The sequence below is a fragment of the Mycteria americana genome, chromosome 1 (genome assembly GCF_035582795.1).
Source record: "Mycteria americana isolate JAX WOST 10 ecotype Jacksonville Zoo and Gardens chromosome 1, USCA_MyAme_1.0, whole genome shotgun sequence".
NCBI lineage: Eukaryota > Metazoa > Chordata > Aves > Ciconiiformes > Ciconiidae > Mycteria > Mycteria americana.
In genome coordinates, this window is record NC_134365.1 from 216,007,186 (window position 1) to 216,033,529 (window position 26,344).

A 26,344-nucleotide genomic window follows, 5' to 3' on the forward strand; every position below is an offset into this window, starting at 1 on the left:
CCATTTAAAGTCAGTAGAGAAGACAAGCATGGGGGTAGATTTTAACATCTAAAAAGCTGCTGGTCTAAAACCATTTCTATCCCAGGAGTTCTTGAATATGCTGATCTACTTCTGGAGCTGTAGTTACACAGCTGAGATTAGATAGTCCAACTGTAGTCCAGAGTACAGAAGTAAATCACTGTCAAATTATCAATCAGTCAGAATCAGATTGATAGTAACACTGGGCAGGCAATTTCATATGGAGTTTACCGATACTCAGTTTGATCCTTTTGTAGAACAAAAGCATCTGGTAATGGGTTTAGGATATTGTTCTGCTAGTTACTCTGCAAATAAGCATCCCCTTTATTCTTACCTTTATTTATACACACACACATGTAGAGACAGACAGAGATAGAAATGCAGAATTTCCTTGAGTGGAAGAGAGAAAGAAAAGAAAAATGTACTTTTAGATGATTTAAACTACTGAGGAAAAGGAGTATAGCAAGATGGAGGGAAAAAAAATTGTCAAGTTGTTCATTAATTGGCTGTATATGCACAGGATACTGAGCTGGATTCAGGTCAAAAATAGTCTGGCATTATCATCCAGATAACGAGCTATACAATAGGAAGAGTGAAGAAGTATTCCATTCTTCCTGCTCACACGTGCATTATATCTCTTCCCGTTGCTGCTCTCAGTGCAATAAAGAGTCAGGTTACATACAGCAAGGAAACCTTATACCATGAAGTAAGAATCTAGCACCGCCAGTTGCTGTACCCAGGCAAATTGGAATGACTCTCTACCACAAGAATGAAGCATGAATAAGTCTGCTAAAATCAGCTGTCACTCACTTTATGCCCAAATAAGCTAAAGAACTGGAGACTGCTAATACAGCAAATGCAACATCACTGGCTTGACATATCATAAAGCATAAGTGTTCTGGCAGTGGGACATCAAACAAAGGAGCCTCCTTAAATTGACTTATGAGCAACCTAAAGAAGCTGACTTCAAACACAACAGGTGATGGACTTTGAGCACCAGAAGGTTACCTACTGCTTTTAGCAGTTATCTGTTAGTCAGCCATCCTGGATGTGGTGAAGAGCACTTGCTGTGCAGAGAAACAAATTGTTTACTATGGTGCAAAACAAGTCACTATTGAATGAAGACTGACGTCCATAGGACAAAACCATCACTTTTAATTAAAGAAAAATAAAATCAAACATTTTTTCCTACTGAAAGACTATGAATTACTTTTAAGTTTCCCTGCAAATAATGTTTTAGTAGGTTTTTGTTTGAAGACTGTTCTATTCACCACTGGGAAAGCCGATTCCTTTCTGTCATGAGCACAGGAAACACCGTACAGGGTAGAAAAGAAGCAATTCCTTCAACTTCTTCCCACTGCTTAGCTTCCTGGTTGAGGTTTGGGTTTTTTTTTTTTTCTAGATGCAACAGTTAAAATCTCACCTTCTGTGCAAGCATCAAAGGTTTTCCTCGAAGTACTAAATTTGAGCAGTACTGCCACCTGGGAAACTGGCAAGTGTCTCCTGCAGAATAATAGGAGTTTACTCCAGAGAATATATCTGCCCATGGTCTCTACCCAGTGCTTTAGAGAAAAGACAAATTCACCTTTCTGGCATTAATTGGGAGCAATGGAGTGTTGTTTACTCTGGCCTCTGTCAGCATTAGTAAACAAGAACATGAATACCTATTTCACTGAATTTTAAAAGCCTGACAGTGAAACCGATAATACATTATTCTGGGCTGCAAGAGATGCTGGAAGGAAATTTCTTTAACAAGAGACAGGTCCAATGACAGCTTCAGGAAATTCAAGAATGTGCTTTGCAGACAATGCAGAAGCCTGCTGCACCCATAAGGCAGATGCAGAGTAAGCAAGATGCTTATTATTTCCTTGCCTTAAACCCAGACACGAGCACACTAAAATATGGTAATTGGTAACAGTGCATAAGCATTTTCTAACATTGTAACATTACTAGTAGTATTTTGTAAAATAGCTACGCATAAGTATGTAGATAACACATAAGTGCAAATGGACAGAGACTTGCAGTACGCTTGACCAAAGAGTGCACAGGAAAATATGTGCAAATAGTAAAGTCTGCAAGAGAAGAGCGAAGGACATAGGGTGGGCAGGAAAGATGTCAGGTGAAACAAAAATAAACCTGCAGAATAAAGGGGAGATATTTATTTTGAAGGATTATTCTGGTTCCATCAGGCATAAGAAAGATGCCTAGCAAAACCAGGGTAGGGTCTTACTCCCCAAAATAACGTGAACTATGTCAAAGGCAGATGAGATCACCCCCTTTTCTTCCAGGGAGGCAGCAAGGTGGATAAAAGACTAACAGTAAGCAAAGATAGTAATTTATAAAAATCACAAAATACTCACTTTGATTCCAGCTTCCCTTGCAAAAGAGCTCTCAAGCACTTTACCTTGACCTCGGCAACTGAGACCATCAAGAACTGTACTCATGAGCGCTAAATATAGGGCATCAGCTCCATGGCACTGTATACGCCTAGATTTACTACCACTTACGGATGTGATTGTTAAGAACTGTTTGGAAAACATAGTGATAATGACCGACAGTAATTAAGAACTAACAAATGGAAGTCTGTGTTGTTGATGTATATCAGCTTAGTAAAGTGGTTTGATTCATCAGACTTTTAAACACTCCATCACAGAGATCTCCAATTCTCTGACATACGTAAACACACAAGTATTTTGTTGCAACACTTTGATTGCTTCTTTTATCCAAGAAAATCAAGTCTCTTTTCAGAGCATCCTGTCAAGCATGTTTTAAGTCCCCTCCCCTTTCACTTTTGGGAAAGTTCAGAAATACTTGTCTTGCCACTTGACGATCTGTCCCCAGATTTAAGCGACCTTTATCCTGCAATGGCAATCTTATAAACAGATCCTTCTGCTCACATCAGAAAGAGACAACCAAGTGCATTAGACCTTAGGGCCAGCTCCAATTCTGCAAGTCACTCCAGAGACAGTGTGAAAGATGCAATTATTCTAGTGTTTCAAAACGAAAATGTTTACTATTTACATAAAGGTCATTAACATCTCTCAACTGAGATCTAAGTGCCTTCTTTAAATAAAAAGAGTCCTTTTATTAAAACAGGCTTCTACAGAAGCTAGGTGCAGGTAAGTTTTTACAGTTACTTAGCTCTCACCACCAGACAGGAGCTCCCTTCGGCGGAACAGGGATGTCCCAGAGCACGGCCCCCTTGCAGGGGGGAGGCTGCAGTTCTTCACACCGGCTCTCGAGATCGGTTCTGAGGAAAGTGGCTGACAAGCGGCGCTTCCCTCCGGCTTTAATAACAGGGGCTGGGCAGGGGAGGCACCTGTGAGATCTCCCCCATCCTCAGGCGAACGGGCCCTGCAAGCTGACCACAGCGAAAACACTCGAGCACGGAGCAGCCCTCCAGAGCAGCCCGGCTGCCGAAAGCTTGGAGTCAGGACTCCTCAGCTGCCAACACACTCACCCTCACGCTGTTCCAGCACTGCGGGCACGGGTGGTTTATATGCTTTTTTTTAATCTGAGTCACTCCATTAGCAAGACACCCCCACCCCCCGAAACCCTTCAGGGCAGCCTCACCCCTCCCCGCTGCCTCAGCGGGCCGAGGACAGCGCAGCACGCCGCCGCCTCAGCTCCGCAGGACCCCGCCGTTCCCTCCGCGACTACCCCAGCCTAGCCCTACCCTCCCCTTCCCTCCGGTCAGAGACAGCCTCAGTTACCTGGTCCCGGCCAGCAGCCGCGGTCCCACACCGCCTCCCCGCTTGTCTGAGGGGAAGGGAGGTGGTGGCGCGGGGCGAGGCAGCCCCGTTCCGCCGCCGCCGGGCCAATGGCGGCGTCGCGTCCCTCAGAGCGGGGCGGCGCCCCGCGCCTGGAGCCCGCCCTCCGCCGCCCCCGCCGGAGCCGCGCTCGCGTTCGTGTCAGCGGTGGCACCGAGAGGGCGTTCAGGGGGACCGGGACGGAGCGGTGGGACTTTGGCCTCGCCGCAGTAGGAGTCTCCGAGGGCGGATTTGAGAGGGCACTTCTGAGGCAGAAGCTCGTGGAGGCGGGCTCGTTCCACAGCGGAAAGTGGCTGTTTCACATAACGTCCACGCAGGGAATGTCAGCTTGACTTCACTAGCTGCCGTGAGGTACAATGATCAGTATTTCACTTCATCTGGTGATAGGCAGCCGCCTTGAGGTAAAATGATCAGTATTTCACTTTACCTGGTGACAGGCAACCTAAGAGGTGTGAACATACGCCCCTGTTTGCAGTAAAGATACAGGCAGCGATAAGCGAGGTTTCAGTCATGTATTTGTCCAGGAAGCCTCTGTAATTGCTTTTCTGTTTAATCAGTGGCACAAAATACACATGCCACCATTTCATAGGATGTTTCAGCAGGACCTTCCCCTTGAAGCGCATCTCACTCACCAGCCAAGACACCAAGGTGACTTCTGAAGCTGGAGTCCCTCAGGGAGCAGGGTGACAGCACCGACCCCCTGTCACGTGGAGAGCTGGTGTGCTGGTATTTTCATGTTATTTGTTCTTCTCATGGCGCTTGTGTTATATTTTAATTCTATTTTGGGGCAGCTGGAGGATTTCAGTCTCTGGAGTGCCTGAGAGTGGGGCCTGCTGGGCCTTGTGGGCAGCCCATGAGTCACTTGCTCTGGTCTCACTTGCAAGAGCCCAGTTTTAAATGACTTCCCCATTATGTTCCCAGCCTGAATCCATTCACTCCCCAAATCCTAGATCATCAGCACTGGCTTCCTGCTAACCATAAATTCTTATGTTTCACCTCTTACTCAAACGTGGATATGGTGAAACAATTTAATGCTTTTTAAAGAAAATTTAGTACACATGGCATTGGTTTAAAGGTTTGGTAAGTTACGTGCCTTTTCAATTTCATGTGGTTTATATGTGGCTCTTCCTTCCTGATGACAAAATTAGGGACTAGAGCATGCTTTATGCACTATCCAGTAAAATTCTGGCTTAATAAGCTTTTAATAAGGCTTCCATTTAGTTCACAAGGATCAAGGTGAACTGGAGACTTTGTGGAAGCTTAAAACTCCCATTTCTCCCTGCAATAATTTTCATTCAAGCATCTCTCAACCATATATCCTGTTTATTCATCCTAATGCAGCATACTAAGCCGTACCTATACAAACCCACACTGAACTCCTGTTCAGTGCAGATCAAGAAACATGGTTTGGTACGTTAATTAGAAGTGGGGACCCTTTCGGCACTCTTGGTACATGGGATGAATTTTGCCATTGTGTTCAATATCTCTTTTTTTCCCCTCTCACAGCAGTCCCAAAGAAGAAGAAGGAAGGCAGGGGTAAAACTGAACCTTTTTAGACCAAACATGCTGTATCAGCTGACAGCTGTGGGTACATCTGGCCGCTGCTGGATGGAGCTGGAACTGGTGGGCCTGGTGTACCCATTGCCCAGACCGATTCCCCCTTTCATCACGGACTTTGGACCCAAGCTTAGGGAAAAGCAGCTCCTTGCTCCTAGGAAGCTCCTGGTGGCAGAGGCCTCCGGCATCATGACAAGTGACAGCTGCGACACCATGTATGGGGTGTGTGCTGTGTCTGTTAAAATATTTAAGTGTTTTCTCCGACTCACATTTAGTTTAGCGATTTGTTCTTGAAATGGATTCAGGTGAAATCTGTGGGATTATGTACGCAAGGGCTGTCCCAGCTCAGACCGGTTGCCATTCATACCTTGAGTGTTTACAATGCTGAAAATACCTGAATGACATGCATAGTAAGGACTGATTCCTCAGTAACTTCAGATGGAAAGAGTCTGCAACCAGTATACAGCCTGTCCCCACAGTTGCTCTGCATGGGTGTAGGAGATCTGAAGAATCCGGGTTTTTGTGTAAGCGTGGAGCGGCTGTTTTTCACATGAATTGAGTCTGAGCACTCTCACAGTGGCACCAAGAGGACCAATGCTAGTGACGGAAGGAAAGGCCCTACCAACCCTCCTCTTAGTCTTCCCCATACATACTCACGGAGTTGTTAAGCTCTCAGAACAATAAAAAGATATAAGCATGTTTTTGATTGCAGTACAACACAAAGTGTTATGACACCTTTAAGAAAAAAACCTGTAGGTGTCTTTGTGTAGTGTTATTCCTATCAGATTCAGAAAGTGGATCACCTTTCTTCCATCGCCCCCTCATTCAACATGTCTTTCTCTGTAGCCATTACCCAAAGCAGAAAGGAGATCATCCCATCTTCTCCCATTAAAGGAAAAATAAATTAGTGCTTCGGTGTGGCTGCAGAACAGCAGGTATTAGTTTAAGGGATAGTAACTTCCAGTGAAGCAAATCCACCTGGTACTGCTTTCCTTCCTCCAGCTTCATCCAGACAGACCCTCAGTCTCCTTTGAACACTCAGACGCTCCCTGATGTGAACTAACACAAATCACAGCTAACTCAGATGCCACTGATTTCATTGCTGTGGTGATATTTCCCTGGCTGGTAGCTTTAACCACATCACCCCTTGTTTTGCATACTTCAGTTGGCTCCTGGGCTCCAAGGTCTTTTTTTTCCCTTTAAAACCTGCACTGTTAGGTGATGCGATAAAAGGCTCTTCTCTGCAGGCACAAAGGAAGGCAGAGGAACAATGGCGAGTGGAGGAGCCTGAGAAATACCCTGCCTGGCTGCTCGCAAGCCCATCACAGGAGCTGTCAGCCCGTCAAAGGTCCATCTCCACATGCACGGAGGAGCACAGAGGCACAAGAGCAGGTGGGGGAGCCCCAATAACACCTTCAGAGACACAGCCCCTCCCAGGGCTGTCCCAGGGGAGCCTCAGCGCCTCAGAGACTGGAGGGATCACTGTCTGTGTGGGTGGCACACATTGTGGCATGCAAGGGAAGAGGATTCTCAGATTGCACAAGACTTGCTATGGGATATTCAGGGGACAAGCCAAAGGTGGGGAAAATGGAGGGATAAAGGTGGTTTGGAGAGGAACACCGTGGGAAAACAGAGGGGTAAGGGGATAAAAGGGGCCAGTCGTGTGTACACGGGGCTGGTCAGCGTGCTTGTCTGCCCATGCCCTGCGCCTGCTGAGCATCATCTGTCCTGTCTTCTATTAAACTCCATTTCTACCTTTTTTTCTGGGGGGTGAGTGGCTCTCTATTCTGCATGCATGTGTGTGTATGGGAGTACTACTTCTGACCTCTTTGCTGGGTCATGTCACATGGGAGGGGCAAGTCCTCTGCCATCTTACCAACAGAAGGCATTTCTTTACACCTTTAAAAAGTAAGTCTTCAAAAATAGTTTTAAAATAATTTAAAAATTCTTTTAAAACATAACAAAAAAATGTATACCAAAGGTGTAAACTGTGAAAGGAAACAGTATGGGTTACTCCGCTGTATATGGTGCTCTCTGTGGTAAAAAAGAGATTGCCTTGATAATAATGATCATGAAAGAGATAGCTTTAAAGAGCAAATGTGCACGAATAGGGCCTGGTCATTTTTCTGTTCTCTTCCTCCAAGACAAAACAAACGATAAGTCCTGCTGCCACTGACCAGGGCATCTTTAAATTTGAGCTATTACGCAGCATTGCTAGAGATTGCTCTCAAATGCCCAGTGGAGGAAAAGACATGAAGCCCTAATTTGCTGTTTGATGATTTCTAGGAGGTGAGAAGGAGTCTATGAATAGCTGCAATACTCCTTTCCTCAAGGACTGCTCAAGATACTTTCTGCTTTGCAATTGATGAGAAATGCTGTTTCATGTTTAATTAGATAGTCCTTTGTCATTAAACTCTTTATACTAGGTGCTTTCTGGTCCTTTCCATATGTAGTTTTAGTCTGTGACAGTTGTCCTGTATGTGCACATATCTGTAAAAAGGTGAATTTGCCATTTTAAACTTAATCAGAACATGGAGCCAAAACAAGTTCCGTGTAATAGTGATATATAAGAAATGGTTCTGGCACTTTGCACGAAAATTTCCAATCTCACCATGGCTTTACCCTCTCTTATCAGATTTCCAAAGTTAAAATAAAAAAACAAGGAGAAAAAAAAATTTAAAGAAACGTGAGAACTTCTCTTCCAGTTGTCAAGTCAGTGGGACAGCTCAGTGGGAAACTCAGCATTAGGGATGGGATCAGAATAGGAACCAGCTCTCTGGAGTGAACTTTGCTGTAAGACTTTTCTTTCAGCAGAACCTTCCGCAGCCCATCTTAGAAGGTGACTGAGAAGGAAAACACGCTCTCTGCATTGCCTCTTTTTGACACAATCTGTGTTTTCTGGGTTTCTTTCCCTCACGGTACAAGGCTGAGAATTCTAGAAAGAATGCCCCAAAAGAGCGAAGGCTTCTCCTCCAGTCCTAGAGGATGTTGGCAAAAGGTTGAATTTAATTTCTCTGGTTACTTAAATAGGCAACCGCTCGAGTGGCCCATACTGCCCCTGCCCTTTTATCAGTATCAATATTTATTGAATACAGCAGGACTTGACAGTTCAAAACTACCCCTAGCAATACTCTGCTGTCTTACATGCTTTCTTGTGCTGGGCATTTTGTTGGTGGAATACAGGACTTCTAGAGTTATATCCTCTGTTTCTGCCTTCCTCCCTGGTCCCATACCTTTCAGAGCCCTTCCCGGGTCCTACATCTGCCTCCTCAGACTCTCACTGGGCTTTCTGCGTGGCTCAGGAGAAGAAGGTCTTCCTGGTCCATCCTTCCTTCAGTATAGCTGTTTGTTTCTCCACCAGGAACAGCCCATCACCTTCACCCTGTCTCAGGCTTTGCAGAGGAGCAGGTTTTAAGAAGAGCAGAATAGGACTTCCCATGCTTATTGGAGTATTCAAACACCTCTTGGGTATTTTGCAATAGAAGGAACAGGGATTCTCCTTCCCTCCTCAGGTCCTCCCCAGGCTTTTCTTGGGCAAGCCCCCACTGAGGGTTAGGCAACATAAAAACCAGAGTTGAAACTCCCAGGAGTGGCCCAAGGCTGCACCTCCAGCCAAGGTCTTGCCAAGAGACTCTGGGTCCCAAAGAAGCACCCTTGGGTTCTGTTCAATGTGCAATGCTTTATTCTTCTCTGCTGATTGCACTGGCTCTGTGGTAACACGGCCAGCCAACTCTGTGTGGCCTGGATTCTATTTCCTTGCCTGTGTGGTCTTCCTGTTCTTCAGTTTCCCGTGGGAGGTGCTCTTTGATGACTTCTTCCTTGCTCTGAAGGTTTTGCAGGTCTGCCCAGTTGTCCCTCAGGACCTGAGCTGCTGCCTGCTGCACAGCAGGATGCTTGTTTTCCTGCAGTAAGTGGAGGGCTGAATGACACAGGAAGATGCATCAATGACTATGAAATCCCAGGTCAGAACAGTCATACCTTCCCTGGCTTCCCGAGCAGAGCAACACTTGAGAAAGCTTGAAAGCCTTCCCTGGGTTCGGTCTCATACCCAGGCTGAGGTTTGGGACAGGGCATCAGAGAGAAGAGGCAGCATAGGATGACAGAAGGTGGGGACATCTTTCCCCACTCAAGGAGACAATGTAAAAGAGGAGGGGCAATTTTAACCTACGTATCCTCAGAAGACTCATACCCTGCTCTGTCAGCTGGGACATCTGGCCATCTACATGCCCTTGAAACACTTCTTTGTGAACAAGGAGGCCCATCATAGCCACCACAGCCCTGATGATGGCCTGATTAAGCTGCAGACAGGGAAGGTAGAAGTTTGCTCCAACTGAACCTCACTGAACTCAGCGTTCCCCAGAGACAAGCTGCCTCTTCCCCAAAAGGAATTATTTCCCTTCTTCCTCTGGAGGAAAAGGGCTTGCTCAAGAGGATAGGGAGTATTTCCCTTTTTTGTACCCATAACCCTTCCAACTGAAAGGCCACTGGGATTCAGCTGGTTCTCAGCAGGAATTCTCCAGGCCCAGCTTGTGGGAGAGGTTGGAAGGTGGAATCCACACACACATAGTTCTTCCATGCTCTTTAGCAGCACCTTCCAGCTCCAGACATTTTCATATAGCTGTTTCTTCCCAAAGCGCTTTGACATGCCATCGTTACACAGAAAGGCAGGTGAAGTCCAGCATCACAGCTACTGCTGAAGGGCCAACAGAAGCAGCAGCTCTCACCACTTCTTCACAGTCCAACCAGTTTCTGACCACATTTCTGACCACAGAGCAGAACAAAGGGTAAATCTTGTCACAAAACTCATCTTCCCCCATTTGAGGGAAGGAACATTTTTCCCCGTCTTGGAAGACGAGATTTACACCTTTTGATCACCTTTCCAGAAATGCATTAAAACAAAGTGGGGGGGGGAGGTCCCCATGTAAAGTATGTACCAGTGAGAGTATCTTGCGTTATCACGCAGATCTGTCGCAAATGGCAGTCCCGTGCTCATCAGCGTTCAATTCTGAACCTGATTTGGATTCAGGGGCACATGCAAGGTGTTTTAAAATTCCTTCCTTGAAATGTTGAGCTATTTCTCTCCTCTATCTTCTGTTCCTAGTTCCTGTTAGCTCCTTTATACATATATATTTCTATATATGTATAAGTTACATATATTGCATATATCGTATACATTGGTTCCTGATGATCATTAAAAGAAAAATGTCACACCCATTTTCAAGGGCAAGAAGAAGGATCCAGGGAACTACAGAGCAGTCAGTCTAATCTCAAGCTCCAGGAAGATTATGGAGCAGATCTTCCTGGCACCCATGTTCGAGCTTTGACAGAGGGTCAAAGAAGAGCTGAAAGCACTGCCTGATTCTGGCAACACTGTTAACCTGCAAAATAGGGACTTAAACTTATAATATTTTCTCTTTCTGGATATAAGACAAGACTTTCTAAAAGATTTAAGTATTGTCTGCCCATGCAAATAGAAAAAGGCACAGGTTGCCCACAGTCAAGTTTAAGCTCTGTTACTTTTTGGCATAGTGGGATTTAAATATGTACAAGTTAAAGATCTTGTGCTACAAACTACGAAGGTCAAGGCTGTGTTTATCTTTGCCAGCTGACTTAAGATGCCGTTCTTTCTTTTTCCCTGCCTTCTATTCAATGCCTGGCTTATGTGACAGCTGGCTACTGTGTCCTGATACCGTAATTCAATCCATAATATAGGAGAAGGAAATTAAAAGTCACTAGTTTTTTACGATTTGGGGTTTTTTGTTTGTTTCTTTTTTTTTTGCTTTCTCATCTGAACAGTTATGTGGGGCCACTGAATGAATGTAAACAGCATCTTCCTACTGTCTTCAATGTAGATGCATTGCAAATTATGATCTCTGCCTATAGGACTAGAAGTGTTTTGTCCTTGCTTTAAGGAATATGCCTTAATTACAGAGGCTGCTGTACTATGTCAAACAGGACTTTTCATAGGATAACATAAGCTCCCACAGGACTGGCCAGAAACTCTGAACAAAGTATGTAAATGTGAATTTCACCCAAGAATGAGGACAAAGGCATTTATTATAGTGATTCACTATTTATTTCTGTGGTAGACTATGACTCCCAGTGTTACGTGGCTCAGGCACTGATGTCCTATAAAGGAGGATGACATACAGAGCCCATCCAAAACCAATGGAGGTCCGCTGGCCAGCAAAAGAGAAGCAGAAGTAGTTTGGGCTCAGCCTCCAGCTCTCCTTACGATCGCTAGACGTTGTTCTTGTGGGGGACTTCAACTTACCAGATGTCTGCTGGAAATACAATACAGCAGAGAGGAAACAGTCTAGGAGGTTCCTGGAGTGTGTGGCAGATGATAACTTCCTGACACAGCTGGTGAGTGAGCCAGCTAGGGACGGTGCCCCGCTGGACTCTTGTTCACGAACAGAGAAGGACTTGTGAGCGATGTGATGGTTGGAGGCCGTCTTGGGCAGAGTGATCACGAAATGATAGAGTTTTTGATACGTGGAGAAGCGGCGAGGGGGGTCAGCAAAACTGCCACCTTAGACTTCCGGAGGGCAGACTTTGGCCTGTTTAGGAGACTGGTCGACAGAGTCCCCTGGGAGGCAGCCCTAAAGGGCAAAGGAGTCCAGGAAGGCTGGACATTCTTTAAGGAGGAAGTCCTGAAGGCACAAGAGCGGGCTGTCCCCAGGTGCCGAAAGATGAGCCGGCAGGGAAGAAGACCGGCCTGGGTGACTAGAGAGCTCTGGCTCGAACTCAGGAAAAAGAGGAGAGTCTATGACCTCTGGAAGAAGGGGCAGGTGACTCAGGAGGACTACAAAGGTGTAGCAAGGCTGTGCAGGGAGAAAACTAGAAGGGCCAAAGCTGAGCTAGAGCTCAATCTGGCTGCTGCTGTAAAAGACAACAAAAAACACTTCTTCAAATACATTAGCAGCAAAAGGAGAGCTAAGGAGAATCTCCAGCCCCTAGTAGACAGGGGAGGGAACACAGTGACCAAGGATGAGGAAAAGGCTGAGGTACTTAATGCCTTCTTTGCCTCAGTCTTTAATAGCAGGGCCAATTGTTCTCTGGGTATCCAGCCCCCTGAGTTGGAAGATAGGGACGGGGACCAGAATGGAGCCCCCATAATCCAGGGGGAAATGGTGAGTGACCTGCTGCACCACTTAGACACTCACAAGTCTATGGGGCCTGACGAGATCCACCCGCGAGTACTGAAGGAACTGGCAGATGTGCTCACCAAGCCCCTTTCCATCATTTACCAGCAGTCCTGGCTAACTGGGGAGGTCTCTGCTGACTGGAGATTAGCTAATGTGACACCCATCTTCAAGAAGGGCCGGAAGGAGGACCCAGGGAACTACAGGCCTGTCAGCCTGACCTCGGTACCGGGGAAGCTGATGGAGCAGATCATCCTGAGTGCCATCACACGGCATGTAGAGGATAACCAAGGGATCAATCCCAGCCAGCATGGGTTCAGGAAAGGCAGGTCCTGTTTGACCAACCTGATCTCCTTCTATGACAAGGTGACCCGCCTAGTGGATAAGGGAAAGGCTGTGGATGTTGTCTATCTGGACTTCAGTAAAGCCTTTGACACAGTTTCCCACAGCATTTTCCTGGAGAAACTGGCTGCTCATGGCTTGGACGGGTATGCTCTTCGCTGGGTAAAGAACTGGCTGGACGGCCGGGCCCAAAGAGTGGTGGTGAATGGAGTTTACTCCAGTTGGCAGCCGGTCACAAGTGGTGTTCCCCAGGGCTCTGTGTTGGGGTCAGTTCTGTTTAACATCTTTATCAATGATCTGGACGAAGGGATCGAGTGTACCCTCAGCAAGTTTGCAGATGACACCAAGTTGTGTGGGAGTGTTGATCTGCTGGAGGGTAGGCAGGCTCTGCAGAGGGACCTGGACAGGCTGGATGGATGGGCTGGGGTGAATTGTATGAGGTTTAACAAGGCCAAGTGCAAGGTCCTGCACTTGGGCCACAGCAACCCCATGCAACACTACAGGCTTGGGGAAGAGTGGCTGGAAAGCTGCCTGGCAGAGAAGGACCTGGGCGTGTTGGTTGACAGCCGCCTGAACATGAGCCAGCAGTGTGCCCAGGCGGCCAAGAAAGCCAATGGCATCCTGGCTTGTATCAAAAGTAGCGTGGCCAGCAGGAGTAGGGAAGTGATCGTGCCCCTGTACTCGGCACTGGTGAGGCCGCACCTCAAATCCTGTGTTCAGTTTTGGGCCCCCCCACTACAAGAGAGACATTGAGGGGCTGGAGCGTGTCCAGAGAAGGGCAACGAAGCTGGTGAAGGGTCTGGAGCACAAGGCTGATGAGGAGTGGCTGAGGGAGCTGGGGTTGTTTAGCCTGGAGAAAAGGAGGCTGAGGGGAGACCTTATCACTCGCTATAACTACCTGAAAGGAGGTTGTAGAGAGGTGGGGGTCGGTCTGTTTTCCCAGGTAACAAGTGATAGGATGAGAGGGAATGGCCTCAAGTTGCGCCAGGGGAGGTTTAGACTGGATATTAGGAAATTTTACTTCACCGAGAGGGTTATCAAGCATTGGAAGAGGCTGCCCAGTGAAGTGGTTGAGTCGCCATCCCTGGAAGTATTTAAAAGACATTTGGATGAGGTGCTTAGGGACATGGTATAGTGGTGGTCTTGGTAGTGTTAGGTTTATGGTTGGACTTGATGATCTTAAAGGTCTTTTCCAACCTATATGATTCTGTGATTCTCTGATTCCCTTCCATCTTCTTATGCCCTGTCCCTCCCACTAGGGCATGGCTTTTTGCACAACACTGGTGTGTGGGGCGAAGGGGGTTACAGGCAGTAGCGTATGGCTGCCTGTTACCAGGTGGAGGAGCTTGCTCCATCTCAGTGCCTTGGACGGCTTAGGGAGCTTGCTCCTGAGAAAGCAGCTCTGCAGTCATGGTTGACCCAGGTCACATTCAGTGTGGAACTGCAGCTACCACTGCTGTGCTTGGAAATGCTCTTTTTCTTGAAGATAGCTGCAATTTTACTTTACGATTTTAAGCCTGCCACCCTAGGTATCCATTTGGATGAAACTCGGGCCGTCCCATGACCTTTGCCACATGGAAATCCCTCTCAGGACTTAAATTACCCCTGTGCTGTTGTTAACGTTTGCTTTTCTCGTTTCCTAAGGTGGGGTGCCAGCACAGGAATCACCAAGCAAACGCACTGTCGCTGCACCTGACAGTTTCTCTAAGAGAGGCTCGGAAGTGTTTTGCCTTACCCCCCGCAGCGATGGCTTCCTCACACCGCGCGTGCGGGGCGCTCTCCCCGCTGAGGGACGGCCGCGCGCTTTTCGCGGGCTTTTTCCCGGCGGCAGATCCCGCGCGCCGCCGCCAGAGGGCGCCGCTGCCCCGCGGAACGCGCTGAGGGGCGGGGGCTCCCGTTGCCTTGGCGACCGGCAGCCGTTGGCGTCGCGGTGGCGCCGCGGCGGGCGGGCCGCGCCGTAGGCCCTGACTGACCGCCGCCCGCAGCCGGGCCGGGGCCGGGAGCGGCGGGGCTTGCGGAGGGGCCGGGGAGGCTGCCGCGGAGTAGAAACAGTGTGTGGGTGCTACAGGGATACGGGGGGTGATGGGGAGGCGGGGGGATGCGGTGGTGACCGTTTAGGCCCAGGGCCATGAAGGGGGACTTGGGTGTGGGTGGTGACAGGGTGAGGGGAGGTACTTCAAAGGTTGGCGGTATAGGGAACTCTTCAGTGGTGGGTGCTCAGAGGTGGTGGGGAACAGTATGGAAGGGCTTAGGCACAAAGTGACAGTACCAGTGGGGTCTGATGGGTGCGGACAGGGAGGCTCTGAACACTGTGAGGGGTGGCCCAGCTTTGTCTGCTGAGATGTCTGATGATGAAGGGGGTAGCGGGGAATACATGCGAGGGACATGCAGGAATGGTTAGGCAGGAAGGGACTGAGAGCAGAGGGAACTGTTAGCCTGCCTTGGAGATTGGGAAGAGGGGTTACGGTGTAGCTGCAGGATGCAGAGGTAATTACTGATAGGGACTGAGGGAGCGGAGGCTACTGATAATGCAGCTGCTTGAGGTACAGGGGTTATAGTGTGAGTGCAAGTGCTGGTGTGGATGGCACTGATGACAGCGATTGAGCTCATGTGAGTGGTGAGCTGCTGTACAGGTGGCCCCTGCGATGAGTGTCTGGAAAGTCACAGTAGTTTGGTCACACTGTCTGGGATCTGCTTGCTTCTTCTAAGGATGTAATGGCAGTGTAGTTATTGCTTGAGAAAGTGCTGGTAGCGATAGTGGAGGTCTGTCAAGAGTTATGCCTCATGATTGATTTGTCTGGGAGAAGAAATGTATCTTGCCCTCTGAAAATGTTTTCCTGCTGATTTAAAATCTGCAGTCAATTCTCAGTCCCCTGTATATGTTCCCTTCACTCTTGTGTGTGTATTTTCTATGGTTTGCAAAATCCAACAAATCTGTTGTTATAGTATGGGGTTTTTTTACCTTGTTGTACAGCTTGGAGGCTTTCTTGTTGCTCCCTGCACAGGAAGAATTGCATAAATATATCACTGGAGCTCACCTGGGGCTTGAGTTCCAAAAAAAAACCCCAAACCATTTCAAAGTACTGCTGCTCAAAATGTTTCAGTTTGTATCCAGTTTTAAGCAGGGGATTTGATTATCCATTTAGTGGAAGGGACAGAAATAATAATAATAAAAAAAAAAGTTAGGGATTGCTGCAGTGATCTTCCAGTTCTGAGGGAAATCAGAAATAAATGCTCAAGTGAAAGTGGAATCAATACCACCCCAGTTAATTCTGCACTGAAGAAGGATGACATTCTTTTTTATACTTAAAAAATGTATCCTGCACTTGTGCATTTGGGATGGAAATTTCAAAGGGGTCTAGGGGAGCTAAGTACCTAACTTCTTGTCTCAGTGAGATTTTTTTCTTAATTCACTTGGTCTTTTTTTAAAATCTCAATCTTGCAACAGTCATGTTTAGGGTTTTTAAAAGTTTCATGAAAAATATTGTATTCAGTAAACTGAAGCTTAACTTGAATTGGTATCTGCAAAGGTTATGTGTGAATATGAAGGACTTAATATGGCTTCAGACTCAAGTGGATGCTCAGGTACAATGATGGTAAATGTCAGTAAGGTTTACTGCAGTCCTGTGGTGCTACCGTGACACAGGCATGACTGTATTGAAGTTCCACAGTAGAAATATTTTACTAATGTGTAGCAACCATTAAAACTTTTATCTGGGGCACTTCAGAAGTTCAAGACATTGCTGGTGGGAGTCAGAATTTTCCAGGTTTCTGTGAATGGAATTAGCTGTATCTGCGACATAAATGATCAGGTGGTGCAAAGATGGTGTTTGACAGCTCTAGACAATTGTCCCTATGAGTGAACTTTTCTTCAGCAGCAGAACAAAATCTGCACAAGCAGGTTTCCAACAGAGTAGGAGTAAAATTCTCCTGGATAAAACGTTATGAAAAAGATATTCCAAGGTCTAAGGAGCTGCATGGGGACATAGACTCCAACGTATGTTTACCCTTTCTTTCACTTACCTTGCAGAGCTGCCACACAGTGAGCATTCCTTTTACATGCCTTTCTGCAATATACAGCACACTGCCTGCCCTCAGCACCCTCACTTGTTTCATCAGCAGGCATCAACTGATTTAGTGTATAAAGTTATTTTGTGTAAGAAAGAAAGCTGACATTGACTTGCTTCCAGGTATGGTGAGTGCAACGAGAAGGCGTGCGCCAGCATGTGGATTAGAGTGCATCTGTCAATAGTTGGTTTAACTTCATTCCCTTGATTTTACATCAATTTGGCAGGCTTGCTATGTGGCTTTCCACTGTTTTTTTTCTGTTTCCTGGTACTCATTTTAATAGGAAAAGTATCCAGACTGCTGTATTTAGTCACAGAACAAGTTGGTATCAAACTAGCTATTAGAATGATAGAATTCAGAACAGCAGTTTAATATGAAAACAGGTTATATACAATGTTTCTACTCATTCAGTAATAAAACTTTCTATGTTATATGAACTAATCTGGTTTTGGCATTTGATTATGTGACCTTTAAAAGTGAGGAATCTTCATAAGTGCCCTTTTCTTGTGACTTTTTTGTTTTATCTAATATATGCTACCAGTTCTATTACAGAACTATTCATTGTCAGTTGAATTCTGAGGTTGGTAGTTGTGACAACACGCCCAGGGAATACTGCTGACATGCATATCCCTTCAGAGGGTGGTTTTGTTCCAGCTCTGACAATGAAAACTGATATCAGAGTTGCAGTGAAAGGCAAATATTCATAGTGCTAGGAGAACAGAGGGAGAGGGAAAGAGATGCATATTAACAAGTGGACTCGATAAAACAAGCCCAATAAAGAAACAGAGACAAAGGACTGGAAAAGAAACAACTGCTTGTTTGATTTGCAAGAATGTAAAATACAGCCCGCAGCAAGGGATGCAATAAGTAAGTAGTGATAGAGGCCACTGTTCACGAACATATCTTTACTCAGGATAACACTTCAGGATGTCCCAAAAACATGGGCCTGAGTGCTGCCCTGGGCAGGATTATTGTTGTCAACAAAACATCTTGTTTTGTGTATTTCAGAACTGTTAAGAACTTGTCAAAAGTGACAAAGGCTGGTGAACATATGACATTTTGTAAATCATTCATTTCTCTTTTTTTTTTCTTCTTTTCTGCTTGCCCTTTCCTCCCTTTAGATCTAACTTCTAGCACGAGTACAACAAAAAGCATGGAAGAGAAGAAGAAAGAGGAGAAACCAGAAGAGCAACTTACAGAACCTGAATCAGCTTTCCCAGAAGCCTTACTAGAATTTCAGTAGGTTTAATATATTTAACTTTTCACTTATATAGAATATGTGAATGGATAAAGCAGGCAACAAAGACAGCTTATCTGATTTAGAGCCTGAGCTGATTGACTGTGGCAGTTGTGTACTGTTCTTTTGTGTTCTTGTTTTGGGTTTTCAAGGCTATTTTGGAAAGATACGCTTTTTAAACTATATCTATAATAAAGCATTTAAGTGGGTCAGAAATAATTTTATGCCCTTAGGTTATAACTTGGGAAAAAGACTTTTGTTAAAATCAAAAAACCCCCACATTTTTGTCTGTTAGTAGCAAGCTTTTGATCAGCCTACTCTGAAGTTGCAAGATCACATTTGATCGTATTTTTTAGGATTCCTTGGTGCTCACAGAGGCATGTAGTCACTAGCCAGAACCTCAAGACCTACAGTTTGCTCCCTTGGTGCAGCCGAGAGCAGAGCACAAAGGAAAGTGTTTTATTTTGAAAATAATGGAGGGATAACTTAAAGGTCTCTTAAAATCAAGCAGAGAAAAATAAGAGCCACGAGAGGTATATCTGAAGTAGTTACAAAATAGTCCAGTTTTTTTGATCTCCAGTCTCTTGGGTAGATGATTAAAAGGAGAAAAATTAAGCTCTGTGACTTTTACCAAAGAGACAGAAATTGAAAGGGAAAAACCTCAACAGCATCCAATATTCAACTATTATCACCATTTAGGGAGCAAGGAGTAGTGCTTTGGTGTAGAAATGAAAAGCGGGGTAAGCAAACTGAAGAGCAACCACATACAGTTCTAGTGACATCTATAGGAGTTTACAGGGTTTATGTGGGATTTTCTGTTTCATTTTACAAAGAACAGGGTACAAGTTTCCATACTGAACCAGACCAGATTTAGCTGAATCACGTCACAAATAAATACCACCCAAAAAGCCTACAAACCAACCCATCTATTTTGCTAAGAAATAAGCAAACTCTATTACTAGGCTAAGAAAAAAAACACACCACTTTCTAAGAAAATTATTATTATGCATATTCAAATATCCAAGCAAATGACTCATTCGTCTGAAGAGTCTTCCACTGAAATGGGTGCTGTACTGACACAGAATATTTAGTTTCTACAGCAACAGTAGGGGAAAAAGGGAAGAAAAGTATTTTTCTTTCTGTCTTTATCTTTCTCCCTCTCTCCTCTCTTTCCCTCTTGCTCTCTCTTTCCCTCTTTCTCTTCACCTCTGTAATTTCTCTGTACCACTTGATTGCACAAAGCAGCATAATCATACAAGTGAATATCTCACATTCCGCTTTAGGATTTATCAAGTGTGTAGTATTTATTTAACTTCCATTCCTGCTTTTTCTTCTGTACATTGAAGAATGGTTGCTGTTCGTAGCGAGTTTGTTATTTTGCATTTTCAGTACAGTTTTCTGTTTCAGGATTGCTTAGGAACAACAATCCCGTGAATTACTTGCCCTAGTAACATCCTATAGAAGACTGACAAAACTGTCATGGTACTGGAGAGGAGTGTTGCTTCTAGATGATTAAATCATCTAGATGAAACCTAGTATACAGAGTTGAGAAAAATAGTATCAAAGGAATCATAAATCTAGCTGTTTTCTAGCTTTAATCTGACAAATACCATAGAAAAATATTGTAAATTTTTGACATTAACAAAGTGATGGATATAGACTGCCACTTCATGGAAAATCTTAAAGTAGCCGAAATTAAGATCAGCATCAGTATTCAAAATGCAGAAATGGTTTAAAATGGCAGGTAATTTAGGAGGTCACACTGTGTAGCCAAGCTGTTACCTCTGTCTAATAAGTGATATATTTTTGCTGTAGCCATCACCACCATACCCCCACATCTCTGTTCTAGTCTAACTAATATCCTTGTACTTAATGGAAAACCTGAAGAATACCTTGGAGCACACTGACACCAGAGGGTGCAAATCTAGTAACCTGCAATTTGCATTACTGAGTGATCCAAACTTAGCCAGGAAAAAATGATCTTCTTTTAAAACAACTTAATACGGGGGGGGGGGGGGGGGGGGGCGGGGGGGAACGCCAAAACAAAAACTCAAGGAACAATAGCTGTTGAAACAGTAAAAGATACTGTGATAATTATAGTACTTGCCTCTATTGTGCCGTATGGTGAATGAATTCTGGAACAGAGGGAAAGATTACAGAGAATTTTGCAAAAGGATGCCATTTGCAATCCAGCGTTTCTCATTCTAGAAGAGAGAACACCAGAAAAAAAAACTTATTTTACAGCTGTGGCAAAGAGGATGACATGTAGCCTGTGAAAACTGTGAAAGCAGTGAGCTAGTTCTTTGACAAAAATGTATAATCATACTTGGAGGATACTACTCGGGCTGCAGTCCCTATTCCCTTAGCACTTCTTAAAGGCTAACAAGTTCTTGGTGTACAACTGCAGTTTATGAAGCTCACCAAACCACATTTTCAGAAGAATTGAATCCCATTTAATTCTCCAGTTTGGGATTCATCTGACCTATGTCTGGGTGAGTTGCCTAGGCTTCCTCTATAGTGAGTGGTGAGTAATAGATATTTCTGGAACACCAATAATCTTACCCTAAAAGAGACCTGTGCAATAGGTCAGCTAAACCACATCCAGAAAGAATAAACCAGCTTAATCCTCTCTAGTGGTTACAAAGGCACAGTATACTCGGGGAGTATGTTTCTCAGTAGGAGTATGAGATCCAAACTAACATGAAGGTCCAGATGTATATGGAAAATCATTTCTTTATGTGTAGTAAGCAGACAGTGGTATCTACCCAAATGAGTCAAGAAATATGGTACAAAAATAATACATTTCAGTAGTATTTACATCTTAGATACAGTAGTAGTATTTAGCTTAGATAACATTCCTCTCTATTCTGTTTTTGTAAGAACGTCTCTTTCTTTACTCTTTCTCCACAGAATTGAGACAAAAGAAGCAGCAATTGATCGGGTTTTGTTTGATCTGAAACAAGTGGAAAAAAAGAACAAAGAATATCATGAAAGAGTAAGTGACCATGCATCCTTCTCCCAAGACATTTTATATGTGGTATTTTAACTCACAGATTCAATTTTTTTTCTTTTAATCCTAATACTACGTTCACTAAAACTAGTCATTGCAGTGAATTTCTTACAATCAATGAAACTAGAGTTAGTGAGTCACTTGATGTGCTAAAAGTTAAAGTGTTATCTGAATGAAATGTGACATAAAGCATAAATGTCCTAAATATAACCATGCAAAAAAGGAGCTTCAGGAGTACAACACTGCAGAACAGGACACAGCAGTGAGGTGAAGTGAGTTCAGTGAAGGTGTTTTCCAATGGCCATGAGATCCTCAGTAACCACCTAAGCATGTAATCTTACTCTGCAGCAAACATAGGACAGCAAGCCCGCTTTCAGTGGGTAACTTTACTGCAGTACATTCAGCTGGGCCTTTTTCAACAATCCTGCCAATATTCCTCAATATTTCAGTGCACAAAGAATAAACGGTATTAACTTCATTTTTGTCAGTAGTATTAGCAGATCTAACTAAGTATTGAGATATGCTGACCTTCTTTGATTCACTTCTGAGGTAATGGAATTGCACAGATTTCTATGAGAGCTTAGTTATTCTTGCAAACTTGGGTACAATGAAAACTGAACAAAGAAGAAGGAGCGTCACACAATTGTCTAGGTGTAATTTTTAGCACTGCTTGATGAAGACTCACTTTCTTGTGGATTAAGAGTTGTGTTAGGTCATTTTTAGAACAAGGTTATGTAACTACTGATCGCATCTGAGTGACACTTTAAAGAACCGTATATATGAATGGTATATGAAGAACTGTATATAAAGAACCATAATATGGCATCTGATGACTGAGAGCAGTGAACTTTGAAAGTGGATATATATACAGTCACCTAATGAAATGAATTCAAATAGCTCAAAAGTCCTTAAACTGGATCGTCTGATTAAACAATGTTGCAGCCTGCACTTCCTATAGCAGCAAAACATGGAAACAAACAATGCGTCTCTGTCCTTCCCATGCCTGATACTTGACCTTCTTTTACAAGTATCCATCTGTTTAGCTCTCCTTGGTGTTCCTTTCAGTCTTGAAGCCTGGATGGTGTTTCATTTGTGGCCTCACCTGTCAGTGGAAGTGGCATTTGGCTCTTCTCTCTGCAAATATCTGAAGTCTCTTATGGTTATTCACCCAATTTGCTGCTAGTTCACGGTCTCTCAAGGACTCCTTCATATTTTAGACCATGCAAGGTACCTCAGGGCATGCTTGAGGTGCTATTTGTTTAATTTACCCATGTTTTGACAGTTCGTTGAGCTCCATTCTTTGTTTCCTGCTTAATATTTCTGAGTGGTTTAGAGTTAATCCTACAAGTGAGGAATGCTTGAGAATCTCTACTGGTACAGTTTGGCTGCTATGGTTGTTTGCTCCTTTATGGTATCCTTTGTGAGCAAACATACACGATCAGTAATTTCAAATAATTTGAGTGTCACTTGAGAGGGTCATGGCAAGGGGTTATAATCACAGTTGTGGAATCAGTAGGTATAACTAATTCCAGCTCTGAGAAGACTCTCTACTGTGGTTATATGGAAGTGGCCTGATTGTCTGACAGCATTTCTACATGAAGGTGGTACATTGTCATGAAGAACATTGATGTGAAGTAAATAACTTCTACATATAAATATTGTTATTAAATTGACCCACAAGGAACTTTCTTTCCAGGCAATGGAGGACTAGTGATGTGCTGCACCAAGTAGAGCAGTCATTTGTCTCTCATTTCCTTATAATGGTCTTGAAGTTACTGAGAAACTTCTGAGACTTGCAAACTCTCCCCTCTGCTCCATCCTTTTCGAATACGAAGAATAGATGCTTAGCTGAGTGTTTTTGCAGTGCATCCTGGCACTAGGTTAGATTTTACTTTTCTTCATTACTTAAATTTGTCACTTTGAAAACGAATTTGAAAATGTTTTAATACATGCCTTTTTTTTCCGTTGTTCTTTCATAGAATGACCTTCTGAAGGAAGAACAGCAGGCACACATCAGGCGCATACTAAGACAAATGGAAGAAGAGGAGAAAGAACAAGATGAAAAGGAGGTTGTAACTAGGGATGATGTGGAAGAGTCACTGAAAGCAAAATGGCAGTATGTTAGGGACAAAGAACAACTTCTGAAAGGTATGTTGTGAGTTGTGGAAGTGTGGTTTGTGGTTCACACAGTTGGGATTGAGTACTTTTTTTGCATTTTAAATAGAGATTCAGCTTCCTCGTTGCATAAAAAGCATAAAGCTTTTCCTACCCAAAATTGAGCTCTCTCAACGTGGTATGAAATTGTTGAGGGCTTATAAGTAGATCTGTTCCTTCCAAGTGATGTATAGTACTGTGCACGTACAAAGGCTTCATTTTTTCTATAAAGTTGAAACTCATTAAAGCCCTATGCACTGGCTCCACTGGTAGATTAAAAAAAAATTATTGATGGCAGCAAAAATGACCTGTTTTGGCTGTTGAAAATTCTGTCTGCCATCCCTGAGATTCTCAGTGGGAGACATGTGTCCTTGGTTACAACGTTTCAGTGAGAACTGCTCTATCCCCTTGGCATTGTTTTCAGCAATGATGGTGGCCCTTGACACTATGTGAGGCCATTATGTTGTAAAGTATTGTAGTGTAGAAGAATCACCCTTCTTTCTCCAATCCCAGTGAAAGCGCCTTTATTGAAGAATTTGATGAAGTCTTAAGAATTATGAACTATCAGTTCAAGAAATTGGTAATGTACTTGTCTTCCGATGTTCTTATTTTAATAGATCTGCACTCCCAAATTGAAGAAACTGCCCAAAGACTTTCAGTAAAGCAGGGTGAGAGAGATTATTGGTTGGAGTACAAAAATGTAGGAAGTAAAATACAGGCCAACAAGATTATGAATCTGGAAAAAGACATCAAGGAAGTCAAAGATGACCTTCACAGGGCTACAGGTCAGTTTACAGCTAGTGTAATGCAAGTCTTACAAGCTCTTTCTGTATTACTTATGGAATTAATTAAATTATAAATGTAGTTTGATGTCAAGTTATGGTAACTTACATCAACTTTTCCAAGACAGTGCACCTAAACTAGGCTGCATAATCCTATAAAATGGAAGAACTCTCTATCTCCATGAAAGTCCCTTTATTAAAGAGTTTTGTAAAGTTCAGATATTATGAACACTTAAAGAAACTGATAACCTTGTCTGCTGATGATTTTCTTGTAAAATATAGGCAACCCATATTTTAAAAATGTTACTGTGAAGGACAGCGGTTTTCTAAAAATAAGTCTACATGTATTTAGGTCGCCTACACACAGGTCTCCCTTAGCAGTTATACTTGAAAATGTTGACTCCGCTCTTGTTGCTTCTCATCATGCTACAAGCACTTCCCATGTTGAAAACTCCTTTGACAGGAAAGTAGTGATCTTGTTCTTGGAACAGAGTCTTTTGAATTGAGCATACTGGTTTAAATGCAGAACTAGAGGGAGTCATTTAGCCAGTGGTCTGAACTTCCCCTCCTAGTTGCATAGTCTTGTGTATGAGGCCCTGCAAAATTGCCAGTACAGACATATACAAATACCGGGAACTCTTTCGATACTGACACAACAGTGGAATTAATTTGAGAGCTTATTTATTCTGGTGCTGAGTGCTTTACAAAATTTTCTTTACTACTGCATTATTTTAAAATCATTTAAATATTTTGCTGTTACATAACCCATGCTTCTAACGGGAGAAGGATGTCCTGGTTTTCTTCCTGTACGTCCTCTCAGTATGCATGACCATAGCCAAGCAGCTGGTAGTAACAGGCAGTGACACTGCTCTAAGGGTCTCTGTATATTCTGTGCCAACCATTACCAGGCATCAACTACTGTGGATAAGAGCCAGCTAGCTATCTTTTTGTCTCTTGAAACATATTTTATTATGATTAAGATCTGCACTGTGTTTTCTGCATTGCCAGATAGCTTGTCAGATATCCATCTCTGTATTCAGGAAAGGTTGATATTTTTCATTATGCATTTTACATGTTCTTAATCAATTTAAAATGTTGTTATATAGCTGCTGAAATATGAAATGAAAAAGAGAATGGGCTTTTATATAGAATGCCAGAATGAGCCAGTAGGAATATTTATTCTGACCTCCTGCATGTCACAGGGTACAGAGCCAAAAGTTTGCGGTTGAACAGAAGTGTATTTATAGAAGGACTGTTACAGAGGTACATATAGCAGTTGCCTAATTAACATACTGCAGAATGATGCTGCCGGTACTGGATGTTAGCATACCATTTTACTCAGCTTCCTAAAATCGAATTTATAAAGTGGCTGGGGAGTACAGTCTTCTAGCCTACCAAAAAAAAAAAAACCCCACAAAAACCCAAACCAAAAACAAACAAACAAACAAACCCAAAAACCAACTAACAAGCTTTCAGAGTGATGTGGCAGCAAATTGGGCTTGTTCACTCCTTGAATGTGTAACAGGCTTAGGGAGTAAGCATAGGTGAAGAGGTTTCTGTTTCTGTAGGTACCACTGAAGGGCTTGACGCTGGCACAGTTCATGTGGTCTGGAGATGACATTTTAAACAAAACTGCTGGAGGGGAGAGGAAGCAAGAGAGAGCCATACACTTACATGAGGTCTGGGGAAAACAGTGTTGCAGTGAGAGAGTTAGGGAAGATAGCCTCCTTAGAAACAGTGAGTATGCCTGAACAGTTCTTCCTTTTCTTCATTCTCCCAGTACAAGTCAGGTTGTTTAGCTGTCTGAAACAATGAAAAGATGAATTAATTATAGTATGTAAGTACTTCCATTTCATTCTGCCAAGTCTAGATGGTGGATTGATTAAGGCAGGCCACCTTCCACAGTGTTAAATTAAGAACTAATGCACAACTAATGCATCTTTCATATTTGACTGCCTTTGACTCCACAGTGGGTCCATGACCAGATACTTATTTACAGCCAGATCAGTAATAGGCTGTCTGCAACACAAGTGAAGAGCTAGGCTGAATTTCAAGCCTCTGGAACAAGCATGAAGTGCCTTCCTTCAAAGAAAATTACTACAATCTCATTCATTCCTTCAAAAGGAGAAAATATCAGGCAGCAGTGGGCTATTGAGAATAGCACAAAAACAGCTGAAGGGAAAGATGAAATAATTAAATAGGAAGTGACTAGAACTTGAAGCCAAACAAATTCAGTTAGGCGTAAGACACACTTTCTAAAT

The 26,344-nt window shown here is 43.8% G+C and overlaps 2 protein-coding genes across 2 annotated transcripts in view; one reads left to right on the forward strand and one right to left on the reverse strand.

Moving 5' to 3' along the window:
• The window catches only part of SYTL2 (synaptotagmin like 2), a 65,332-nt gene extending 61,507 nt beyond the window's left edge, over positions 1-3,825 (reverse strand). Inside the window, exon 1 of the mRNA XM_075500335.1 lies at positions 3,732-3,825. The gene's annotated coding sequence lies outside the window, so the exon portion shown is untranslated. The remainder of the gene's footprint in view (positions 1-3,731) is intronic.
• Positions 3,826-3,962: 137 nt separating this feature from the next.
• CCDC83 (coiled-coil domain containing 83) overlaps positions 3,963-26,344 on the forward strand; it is a 35,038-nt gene continuing 12,656 nt past the window's right edge. Inside the window, exons 1-8 of the mRNA XM_075492029.1 lie at positions 3,963-4,139; positions 4,378-4,514; positions 5,295-5,372; positions 6,593-6,737; positions 18,022-18,139; positions 21,048-21,132; positions 23,127-23,295; positions 23,919-24,086. Of these exons, the coding sequence (XP_075348144.1) occupies positions 5,352-5,372; positions 6,593-6,737; positions 18,022-18,139; positions 21,048-21,132; positions 23,127-23,295; positions 23,919-24,086 (706 nt within the window). The 5' untranslated portion in view covers positions 3,963-4,139; positions 4,378-4,514; positions 5,295-5,351. The remainder of the gene's footprint in view (positions 4,140-4,377; positions 4,515-5,294; positions 5,373-6,592; positions 6,738-18,021; positions 18,140-21,047; positions 21,133-23,126; positions 23,296-23,918; positions 24,087-26,344) is intronic.